General features: G+C 37.3%; 1 protein-coding gene and 1 long non-coding RNA gene across 2 annotated transcripts in view; one reads left to right on the forward strand and one right to left on the reverse strand.

Annotated features, from left to right (window-relative positions):
* Positions 1-1,631, reverse strand: part of LOC138032721 (uncharacterized) — a 1,683-nt gene extending 52 nt beyond the window's left edge. Inside the window, exons 1-2 of the long non-coding RNA XR_011128443.1 lie at positions 1,489-1,631; positions 1-906 (exon numbers count right to left, since the gene is read on the reverse strand). The exon at positions 1-906 is cut by the window's left edge and continues 52 nt beyond it. This is a non-coding gene — a long non-coding RNA (uncharacterized lncRNA). The remainder of the gene's footprint in view (positions 907-1,488) is intronic.
* Positions 1-12,500, forward strand: part of LOC138032714 (uncharacterized) — a 21,531-nt gene that overhangs the window by 7,867 nt on the left and 1,164 nt on the right. The window contains exons 6-10 of the mRNA XM_068880419.1: positions 2,616-2,719; positions 5,257-6,227; positions 6,832-7,016; positions 10,246-10,333; positions 12,369-12,500. The exon at positions 12,369-12,500 is cut by the window's right edge and continues 1,164 nt beyond it. Coding sequence (XP_068736520.1) covers positions 2,616-2,719; positions 5,257-6,227; positions 6,832-7,016; positions 10,246-10,333; positions 12,369-12,468 — 1,448 coding nt within the window. The 3' untranslated portion in view covers positions 12,469-12,500. The remainder of the gene's footprint in view (positions 1-2,615; positions 2,720-5,256; positions 6,228-6,831; positions 7,017-10,245; positions 10,334-12,368) is intronic.

Below are 12,500 nucleotides of genomic sequence, written 5' to 3' on the forward strand. Positions count from 1 at the left end.
AGAGAAACTTCAATACATAAAATGCTTCATTTGTCTGTAAACTATTTATGTTATAATGCTAAGTATGATTGAAGTAAAATAACAACGATGAATCATGGGAAATCAATATCCGACTTTATTTGCTAGCATTCTTTATTGAACTGAATGAAAAACAGCCACACACTACGATTCTCACTTGAGTAAGATGCAAGTGAAGTTTGGTAAGGCTTATCACCCTGGCTTGCTATCCAAAATTGGCACTAACTCCTGGGTCAAAGGGATGGGAAGAATACAATAAAAATCTAACAAACCTTAACAAATGATGCACTGACTATTATTTTTCACAGACTTGATGTGGATCAAGTTGTCTTTGACAACATTGTTGTTTTAACATTGAAACTCTGTGACAACTTTGCTCACATCTTATTCAACTGACAATCATAGTAGCTTTTGGAGTTATTTGGTCACATGCATGGTTATCCATTAATTAAAAGTCTAGCTGCATACAGTAAACCAATTTCTCAAAATTACCTATAATATGACTTGAATGTATATTAATAATCATAGAAACAATAGAGATAAAATATAGATACTCATACAGTTTTTATCAAGTACTCATTAATATCGAAGATATGGCTGGGAATATTTAAAATATTTTCACAAACAGCCATTTTTATTGAGAAAATGTTTCTTAAAAATAAGACAAAAACCTTAAATTGTAGCCTAGAAAAACAGCGAAAGAGAAACATTACAAGTACAAGTACATGTACTACAACAATAACGTTTGATTTTACCTAACACATTTGTATTTATTTCATTTTATCTATCTTTTTATTACTAATTTTTTTCTTCACTCAGTATTTGGTGCTATTGTCGGCTGAGGCTGCTTTTTGAGAACTTTTTCTGAATATTTTGCAGTTACGCATCCTGAAAGAAAAACAAAGCCATAAGGGCAAATTACTCATATTGATTATCATGAATTCCACATGTACTCGCAAGTCATGCCGTGGAAGTGGAAATAAATGTGCGTCACCTAACCTTTAATTTGAAAATTGCTATGAACCTCAGACACGTAGCATTTACAGAGAATCAAAGGGATCCTTTGCCAATCATATAATTTGCAACAACCACTCTTTTGATGTAAACCTTATTACTAGTAAGTAATCTTGTTAAAGGTTCACCTATTTTTTACAGGATTAGAGCAAGTAAGCCGAATTATAATCCTTGCCTGTACAAGTCAAATTATTTTGGGACTTGAAGTTTGAAAAGTTCGAATTTCGGCTAACTCAATGTTGTACGCAATTAAAATCTTTTCGAAATAAAACGTTTTGTTCCAGTATTACCATATCATTTTAAATGTGAATGCTTCATTGCCATGCAAATTAAACACACAAAGAATCTTAACCCCGAGAGATTTGAATTGGTTGAGTTAGCCGATTTAGTCTATCGTCATTATTAAGAACAATAAGTCATCAACTCAAATATTATCTGCTTATAATTAGCGCCTACCTTTGTACTTGGATTGCTGTATGCATTTCCTCGTTTTGAATCAGTATTTAAAGGGCAAAACAATCATGAATCATAAGATTTATGCTCGTTGATTCAAACTTAGAATAAAACCGCCGAACGAAGAGGAGCCATCGTTGGTGACTGCTGACCAAAAGGGAAATGGCTCACTAGTTTCCAGTCTTATCTCTCGCGTTTTATCCAAGATGGCGGAGGATTACAACCCTCCGATTCATCGGACTGTACTTTAAAGAAAAAGTGAGCAAAAATCATAGCAGACTCATCAAATTGATCTTTAAGGATCCTGTCAAAGATTTTATTAAGATCCTTTCAAGGATCCTTTTAAGATCCTTGTAAGATCCTCAGTCACTCTTTGAGGATCTTCAAGGATCCTTTTGAGGATCTTTCCAAGATTTTGTGTGTGGATCTTGGTAAGATCTTTGCAAGATCCTGATAATTTCCTCAAGGATCTTGATGAAGTATCCCAAGAGTCCTCAATGTTAGAAAATCTTTGAAGATCCTTTAAAGATCCTTCAAGGATCCTGTGAAGATCTTCATCTTTAAAGATCTTTGTCAGGTCTTTGAAGATCTTTGAAGATCTTTAAAGATCCTTTAAGGATTTTCACCAGGGAATCTTTATTTATTTATTTATTTATTTATTTATACACAATATCAAATTCAAAGCTAAAAGGTTGTGGGGTCATGACAATGGCGTGCTGGATATGAAGTGAAAGATAACATGCCAAGTTGGTTTAGTCATCTTACATGTATATCCAGGAAGCCCGGGTAGAACAACTGTTTTATTAAAAACTCCTCTATCAGCAACTCTTCCATGTATTGTCGACTAAAGCATTGATTTCTACCACGGTCAATTCCAGTCCAAAAGGACTTTCATTGGCCATTTTTTATCAGAGCTGCAATAGTGTTTTCAGCTCGCTTTATTGTTGACGTGTTTCTTGGCAATAAGATTTTTTTTTAGTAGGTACACTGTAGAGCAGGTATATGAACTGATAGCCTGTGCCCGGCAAGCCAATGAAAATGCTTGAAATCTTATATCTACAGGTAGTTAAGTTTTTTATAATAATTACCGTAATAAGTATTATTTTATCTATTTCTTTCTTTGTTTTCAGTTGAGGAAGAAGAAAACATGCCGGAGAAATCCTCTTCTGAAGCAAATGACAAGGCTGTTGTTCCTTGGAAACTAGCAGATCAGGATACCTTTAAGACAAGCATTGTGAGTAGTTGCTATTATAATAAATATAGTCAACTGAAGGCCAAACCAAATAATACTAATGATATTGATGATAAGTAGGAGCAGTGGTAGTGGTGGTTGTGATGATGATGATGATGATGACGACGACTAGAATGAGGAGACTTACATGTTCTTTATAACGAGGACAGTGATAACAAAGTCATTAGCATTGATAATAACGATGAGGCACTTTATTAAAATTAATGTAAGGGCTGGGCACCTGACAAAGTGACCATTAATATTATTTTGTTAATGGTTTGGCTTATACCTGTAGACTATTAGTTCTGATTATCTTTGCTACTTAACAATATGTACTGTACACTTACATGTACCTCCACTTACATGTATGTCCAGAAATGCATGCAGCTCCAAAAATTACAAATTTCGCAAAAAAAAATCCTTCCCTGAACCATTTTAACAAAAAACTACGGAAATTGCACAAAGTAGATGCCCATGACTTACTTTCGCGAGCTACCCTGCAATAATGGCAATGGCCGTGGTGAAGGTGATGGTACTGTAGTAATAATAACAGCAGTAATGAGAATTCAGGTTTCATGACATTTTTTATAGTGGGTATAGATAATGTGGGTTGCTGGTTCATTCTTGACAAATCGGGGGGATGCAGTTCAATTTTCAGTAGTGTTAAAGTTAAGTAAATATCCTTTCCTTTCCTTTTGAAGTTAAAGGGGCTAGGTCACGCAATTTTAGGCAATTTCAGCATTGATCGAATCGTCATAGAATTGACTAAAATATCAAAATAACTGTTTGAAACTATTATAGAAGAATTAACAAAACACAGGGAAGCCAAGAAGGGACATGCATGGACAAAACTGGAGAGGATTGAAATGGATTTTTTTCAAATTTTTATCAGTCTACATGTCTATCAAAATATCATTTACACAGCTGGAAAATCATTCTCAGTTGTTATGAGACCGTGATTTTGCAAATGAAAGACTCTTGTTCTGCCAATTTGACGTTTAGAGCTCTTATTAACAAAATTAAACAAAATTACCTAAAATAGCGTGACCTGTAGCCCCTTTAAGTAAATATCCTTTCCTTCAGGGATGCAGGAATGGGGCAGTGGTGAGATCTCTTGACTCCCACCATTGTGTTCCGGGTTCGATTCCCAGACTTGGGTTCATATTTGAGTTGAGTTTGTTGGTTCTCTACTCTGCACCGAGATATTTTCTCTGGGTACTCTGGTTTCCCCTCTCCTCAAAACCAACATTTGACTTGATTTTGCTTTAATTTTTAATTTCAGTTTTTAAACAGTGTCCAAATAAGTGCTCCAGTGCTAGAATGACTGGACACTTGAAAAAAGTTCCTTTCCTTTTCCTATTATTGGACAAATGACAGTCGTTCATTGTCAAACTACATGTATATAGTAAGGAAACTCAGTGAGCAAGCGACATAAAGTTCTGCCATGTTATGTTTCTTGGATTTTTTTTTTGGCCCTAAAAATATTTTTTGGTTGGTTGTAATGGTGTGGAGAAAAAGGAGTGTGAAACCTCTACTCTTCATATTATCTCAAGCTTTGTTCAATAAAGAGTTGGAATGCTCTCTTCTCAGATGTTCAAGGTCAACTGCAATCACCCGCCAGAAGATTGTTTCATGGCTTCGCATATTTAAAGTGACCCTTTCAATGGCTTAATTACAGCCGCATCAAAATCCAATATTGCCAACAGATATATTTTTTATTAATTTTTGCCAACTGCCCAAATTTAAAATAAATTGGATAGTTTTTGCTGGAACGTTTACCTCAGCTTTGAACAATCTGTCCAATTTGAGAAAAATCTGATACTTTCTATCAAACAATCAAATGTCAAGATAAATAAAAGAACCGATTATTGGCCAATCAGGTTGCAGCTATTAGGGAGCTTTAGCACGTGATGTTATTGAGCAACAGAATGGACACCAGAAGTGTGAAGGTTTTACTCGCCAGGACAGTGGTTTCTCTCGCATTTTTCAACTAATCGTCTCTAACAGTGAGAACAAACCATTTTTGGAAGCTATTTCCAATTTGGAAATAATTGGATGAGAAAATTCTTAGGACTGCCACTGCCAAATTGGACAGCATGTAGTCCTATTACATATACAAACCAGCCTCCAATATCTACATTCAAGTATCCCTCTCACAAAGGGGACAGTTTTTGAGTAGACAGAAATGTTGTTAACCCCTTCATCCTGAATAAAGGGGTTCCCCACTAACTAGCTACATGTAAATCGTCCAGTATCAGACAGAGTAAAATCTCTGAGTGTACCTCTTGGGGGCAAAGGGCTAACAAACTGTAATAAAACTCCACTCAATGACACACATATACACACTTCTGCATAATATCCCAAATGATTGGTCTAAAGCAATCGTTAAATGTTTCAACAATATTATTAGTGGCTTTTGTATAGTGGTAGGACATTTCTGAAGATGTTATCCACCTTAGCTCATTACACCCTTCTTGGTACATGTACATGCATTTAATCATGCTTCATTTTAAAAGATTGTTAATTATTTCTTTGTGTAGGAGGCTGATATAAACCAAAGGATAGAATTTTCAATGCACTGTTATTCAGCGTTTGTTTCTGAGTGTGTGGAATTTAGCTTGCCATCACCCCCTTCTCCGTGTCCTGTGGAAAATCAGGAAGATCATGATGAACCAGATGCAGGACATCTCTGGAGAATGAAAAACAAGGTGATGCCATTTGATTTAGATGAAGAGGCTGTTGGCTATAAGCATTACCTTAAAATGTCACAACATCTGGGTCCAAGAACCGCTGGTGATGGAAGTGATAATCCTGACGAGCTCCATTCAGTGTCTACCACCAACAAACCCACCATGTCACAATTACCAAGTGCACCGGGAAATCAGCCAAATGAAATCAAGGATGAAAGTTCTGGATCAATTTTTAAGAAGTACCTTGATATGCAGTTGGAGTATTCTCAGAGCCAAAGGCCTGTGGAACACCTGTTGCTCCCAAGCAATTCCATGCCCAAGAGCAAGTCCATGGAGGAAATCGCCTCTCAAGCTTCCACTCGTAAATTTCAGTTTACACCCAAAAAGATTTTGAAAGCTGCCAAGCGAATTGGGCAAGGAAACAAGACTGGTTCATTGGAAAACCTTGATGTGCTACCAGCTGAGAAGGAGAAGAAACATGGAACTTTTAAGAAGCTTTTCAAAGAATCACCCACGCAAGTTTTTCATAGAAATCTAAAGAAACAGAAAGATGTTGCTGTTGGCCGAGAGGAAATTCCTTCTCCAGTAAGGCAGCCTCTGAAAGCAGAGGAACCAAATGCTTTCTCTGCAGTAGACCAACCAAATACGTTTGATGATAAGTCCTTTCCGGGAAGAGCCCTTGACGAATCTGAGCTACAATGCCCCCTTTCTGATGCCATTTTGTCCTTATTGTGTGAGCTCCTTCGGGATCGTGATTCGTGGTTAACCATAGACAGAGTGCAGCAGGGCTTCTCTGCCACACTAGGAGGTCTGCTCGAATGGTATGTTTTTTGTTTGCACATACACAATGGGGTGGTGATAGTTAATCAGGTTCACTCCTGAACTGGTTTTAGGGCTGCATGGTTCTCTAGTTCTAAGTGGTTTCTCCACAAGTTATTAAGTTGACTCCTCCTAGTTTTATGGTATTCAAATTTACAAGTTCTGCTTTCTGAGCGACCATGTGCAAGAAGTTTAAGGAGAAGGAAAAAACAATGAGGAAAACTTATTTTTTCTTGGATTTCTGCCACATCTCACACTTTTTGTGTTTTGTGGATCCAAACGTTTGGATCGACAAACAACATACTGTAGTTCTTTTCTTGTCTTGGCGACTGCTTGCAGTAAGTATACTGCTCAATGCACGTAGTTTACAAAGCTCTTCCAAGTACATGTAGCATACATTTGTTGGCTTCTCAAGTTTTGAGGACTCTGAGCACAGTAGTCCTGAATGGGAAAAATCCCTAGCTTGGTTGTTTGACTCAGCATTTGATCTGAAGGCATAGAAACCGTCATGGTAGTACAGTGTACATGTACCTCTCTAAAGATGTTACGTCATTCCGCCTTGTTTAAATATATTTCTTGTTGTTGTTGTTTTTTTTTCATGGCAAGGAGTATCCAGAGTGAAATTGATAACATAACAAGCGATGAATCATGGGCATTTTATCTCAACAAGCTGAATGAAGCAATATGGCCACAAGGGAAACTGATTGAAAATATGAAGAAAACGAAATCAGAACTTGAAAAGGCACATACAAGGAAAGAAGCAGTCTTTGCACTTATGGGTGCATTTCCAGGTAAACTACGGGTAAAACATTTTGTTTGCATTCCCAGGTAGGCAAGCAGATACGTTGATGTAATTGCGTAACGCTGACAAAGCAAACTTGATATTTGTTGATAAAGATATTTTACCATTCAAGAGCCCCTAATCTCAAATTTTCAACACCATAAGAGTTTTATTTGATGTGATCTCTTTGGGATTTTGCTTGACCCAGTGCTTGATTGATCAGTAAAAGTTCCGAGTGCAGGGCAACTGAAAATGCGTTCCTACAAGTAGTAGTGTACTGGCCCCAGTTGTTCGAAAGGTGGATAGCGCTATACGCCGGATAAATCACTATCCACTGTACAACTCAATCGGTTTTGCTAGTGTTTATCCGCTGGATAGTGATTTATCCGGTGGATAGCGCTATCCACCTTTTGAACAACCGAGGCCAGATCATTAATTACATGTATAATCAGTTCTTGCTCGAAAAGTTTAATCCACGGGACAATCTACCGTCACGGATCATGCAAAATCAATTATCACAGAAAAAAACCAAAACAAATATTGGTGATAAATGTGTAAAATATATTAAAACCTTTGTGTTGTCTTTCTTTGGTATTAATAACAGCTGCTAAAATCCTCTGAAGCCCATTTTTCTCGTTAGTAATAGTTTGACTCTTTTTTTTAAGGCTAAAGTTATTCAAACAGTTATGTGAACCAGTGTTAATGTTATACATAATACTAGTAAAATCACTCTCAGGCTGAAGCGCAGGGTTCTTATCGTGATAATTTTTCGGATTACAATCGATGAGCGATCGGTTGGGTCAATCCGATCATTTCTGATGATCGATTATGAAATCGCAACTGATTCCCAACACTGCCTCAAAACCCCTGGACTAATGAGTTTCGGGGAACAGTAAATTCACTGCTACCCAACATTGTAACTGGAATATTATTAAAGACCTTCATAAAACTATATTCAAAAAAAAAAAAAAAATGAAAGAGAGAGCAAACAACGACAACAGAGTGGGTGTTATTCCTTTTCATTCCATGTAAAGGGAACCTCCACTCTTACTACAGAATAACTTTAAACCGAAGGAAATTATGTTTACTAACAAATTTGTTCGAAATTTGTTTTTAAATCCGTGTTTATATCAAGAAAAATGAATTTTAGAATCGCGAGGTTAACTATCAATGGAGTTATTTCAGTAGAAATCCTGAATTCAGGATTTTGGAACCTTAACTCTAACTCTACGACATAACTCTATGAAAATAACTCTAAGAATAGCTGTCCCCTAAAATCGCTTATTTTCGCTTTCAAATTTCGCGGACGCAGCCATCTTGAAAAATTGTGACGTGTAACGGATGCCCTATTGTTCTAACACAAAGAGCTTTTGTCTAATAACAATAGAGTAACCGTAACACGTCATAATGATTCAAGATGGCGGCGCCCGCGAAATTTGAAAACAAAAATAGGCGATTCTAAAACTTATTTATTTCGGATACAAACACTTTCTTTGAAATACTTCAGTTTAGACCAACTTGACTGTAACGGTTATTTCCTGTGATTTAAAAGTTTTTTTTTTTGTTGAAGTGGAGGTTCCCTTTAAAGTGGTACTATGATCAAAAAATAATTTTCTTTTTTTCTTCAGATTTTGAAAGCGTGTTCGCTTAACACCTAAGTGGCAAAATTTTGACCTTTGAGTTTTATCCAAAGGCTGTTTATTTTGAGTGTAAGTTTTGGATTTCATGGTCCGCCATTACTCACGTTCAATACTGGCCGATTGGACCTCAGAGGGTTGGATCTAGAGAAAATGACGTCATTTACTTACTAGCTTAAAATTTCAGCGTGTAAACGCAATTTATTATATATGCAAAACACGGGTTGAAAAGTCTGAAAGCCCGAAACTCCCGTGCTGCATATTAATTAGGCCGCGTACACACGCATTGCATTCTTAAACTAGTGAGTGTTTGACGTCATTTTCTCCTCGACCCAGCTCTCTCAAAATTTAAAGTTAGTAATGGCGGACCAATAAATAAGAAAATTCCAGCTAAAATAAACAAGTGTCTTTTAAAATCAGAACTTAAAAATTGGGTGAGTTAGTGTTTAGTTAACATAGTTTTGAAATCCAAAGGAAAACCAAATTTTTTTTGGTCGTAGTACCACTTTAATGAATGCTTGTGTTCTCTCTCAATTGTCACTGGAGAAATATCAGGGCTTCGGGAAAGGGGTGGGACAACAGAAGGATTGGAATGCTTCCTTATTTCGTAGGTACATTTTTTAAGGCCATGGTTTGGACTTGTGGCTTGACCTTGTGGGCTAGTGATTTATTTTGCTTCTTAGCCTAGTATAAAAAGCGTTAGCGTCAAGTATTGAGCTGGAGCCGGCGCAATTTGTATAAGTTTGTGGTTTTTGCCGCAGCTGAACTTGATAACAACCTGGGCCTACCCCCTGAAATGGTGTAATTTTTGCATTTAAGTTTTGTTAGAATGCTTGCACTGCAAAAGCAGTTTGTGGCTTTATTTCAGGAATTCATGCCTCTCACAAGCTTTGCTGTGGGTCAAACGAATCTGGTTTTGTTAAGTATTGTGGCTTCCTCAAAATGGAATTTTAAACCAGAAACGGCACGAATTAATAGGTTTTTTTTTATTGCTGAAGACATCGTGATCTTGGAAAAACATATGTGAATTTGAGGTCTAACATTCCCGCTACTTGTTGTACATTTGGTAGGTTTTGTTTCTTAGCTGTATGTAAGAAATAAAACCTAGCAAATGAATGTAAAGAGCATCACAGGTTTGGAACGTTTGCCGAAAGGTTTAGTGTTATTGCTTCCAGTGTGGTGTGGTCCAAGAGGACACTTGATCTAGTTTATCGTTCAATCGGTCTTGTTTAGGTAGGAAAATCCTTATGCTTCGAATCATAACAAATACAGTGCATAAGGCAAGAAATATAAATTTTCATTCCAATCGTAGAATGAAAAGTGTGCTTACATGTAGCAATACGTTGATGAAATCGTAGCGATGGGCCTAGTAAACTTTGTATCCCACTGATCTTACCTTAAGAAAACTGTTCACTAGTAAGCGGTGATTACAAATATCCTTGCGAGTGTTTTGAAGACCCTGGCATGCAAGCATAAACGGGCACAATACTTACTTACTGTTTCGCAGGCTTCATCCGGCCGCTAATACTGTTTAATATACTCGATCCTGATAGGCTTGTTTCTAGACTAAAAAGGAAAGATTTCTAATTGAATGTGTTGCAGGCTTCATCAAGCTGTTGATTGGACCTCGACTATACCAACAGATCGCTGTTAATGTTGTTGAGTCCCTGCAGTATCCGCAGCTTAACAAGTGAGTGCTTTGAATTGATGAAACAGCTACCTCTCTATATAATTATATGTAAACGGCACAGAAATCAAGCAAGGCCTTACACTACTGTGAATGCGAAAAATGGATGAAGAACCTTCGCTGATCAACATCACCAGGAAGTGCTTATATACACACACACTGTCATAGTTAGTGGAGGGGACTGGGTCCCCTCTACTAACTATGACGTTGGGTCAAACGTCATTCAAACTTAGATGCCTCCATAGTTAGACTAAGCGGCTTATGTATCTTTCTGCAACTCTTTCGGTAAGCATTGACAGTAGTGTCTGTTTGGTTAAGTGGTCAGTCACGAATCCCTTCTGCGCCGCCTCGGAAATTTCAACAATTATTGTTAGTACTACATTATTGATAATGTGACCTTCACTACGAATTCAAATGATGTCTTCACATTGCTGGCTCAGGCAGCCTGTTGGGAACAGAAACAGCTCCTTAGTGCTATCAAATAAAGAAGAAGCGTGGTAAACCGTACACCCTTGTTTTATCGGCAGCTTAGCCAATGCTTTTGTCCAGGAGTGCCTTTAATTAGATGCACGCTCAATTTTCACATGCAAACATTGTCTGTATTTCTAGACACGATTGATACTAACTTTGGGGAGAAGAGCAAGTGGACAATTTGTGACGCTTAGTGTGGTTTTCAATTGAGTGTCGAAAGTAATCAGTGAATAACTTTGGTTTTGCATTACTTCACTCAGTGATTGGTTCAAAGTTCTCGCACAACTTTTTCAACCAATCAGAAGTTAAACCAAAACCAATCGTGGCTCGCGCGAGCACATTTTCCCGCGCTTTGTGTCGGCTACGTGTAATTACTTCGAGTTTTGATTGGTTTACTGGATTGTCTCCGTCCTTTTTGATTGGCCAAAGTAATAACTTTGGTTTTTGGTTTTACGACACTCATTTGAAAACCGCTCTAGAATTGAAATCTGTGTACATCTAATTAGGAACATTTCTGGACATATCTGACCCACTAAACACCACAAAAGAACATATTTGATAGGAAAGCCCAAGCGGTCTGCCGCTTGCTCACAACTTAGGTGCTTGTTGTATTTAAGGCTCACGTTCACCCCACAGGCATTGCTCGCTGTTGAACAATTTTCATATATCAAAATCCAGCCAAAGCTGAAATTCATCCCATCAGAACCCTGCGATAAACAATGCGAATTTTTCAATACAAAAAAACCGTCGAAACGCTTGTCGGTTGAAGGTGAGCTATTAATCGGTCCTAACCAGTACCAGAGATCTAGACTTAATCAACAGCTGTTCTCCTTTTCTAGAATTGGTGCGAGAATTTGGAATATCATTCCTCCTAAGCTACGTGACTTAAGTAAACCTCTTTTCAAACGAAAACTGCCCAAAGTACTCCTGAACGTTTTGGAGACTGAGGAGGTTAATGTTGATATGAGCTCAGTTACTCTTTCTTTTTTTTCTTCATTTCTAGATTCAGATTAAATTGATTTACTTATTGAGGCTGTTATATTTTGTTTTATTTTTGCCCACCTCGAATAGATTTGCTAGTTGTAGGTAACAAATATTGTAAATTTGTCTTAGAACGACTTTCGCATGATCTTGAAAAATAAACGTATAAGCAGAACGTAAACAAAAATGCAGAACATTTAATTCGCTTATTGAACAAAAACAAACGAACGCAAATTTTCATTGGCTTAGCGAACGCGGATGCAAACAACGTCATCTCTCCATGGAACTTTCTGGAAAGCAATCGGCATTTCGCTTTGAACTCATTTGAAATGCAGTAATGTGATTGGGCAATCGAACTGTTCACTGCCCATATTAGGAGTCTCCTTGGTGGGAACAAGGAGAAGCTTTGTTTTAATCATGCCAAACATTGGTCCGTGAAAACAAATTGCAAACACGTTTTCGAGATCATGCGAAGGCCGCTTTATTATAATAATTAAAAATGTTGTTGTTGTTTTTGTTGATGTTGTTGTTGGCCTTTAAGTAGTGGTGAGGATATAATGCTAACACTGCAGTATTTTTCCTTCAGGATATTATTGTACACCTTGCTGGAGCTGTTGCTCTCAGAAGTTGTTCCAGAAATTCAAGACTCTTTGCAGTTCTACAGGGGCATAAGTTCTCATAAGTAACATTAGTAATTATTGATATGTAAATTATTAAA

The sequence above is a fragment of the Montipora capricornis genome, chromosome 14 (assembly GCF_036669925.1).
Source record: "Montipora capricornis isolate CH-2021 chromosome 14, ASM3666992v2, whole genome shotgun sequence".
Lineage (NCBI taxonomy): Eukaryota > Metazoa > Cnidaria > Anthozoa > Scleractinia > Acroporidae > Montipora > Montipora capricornis.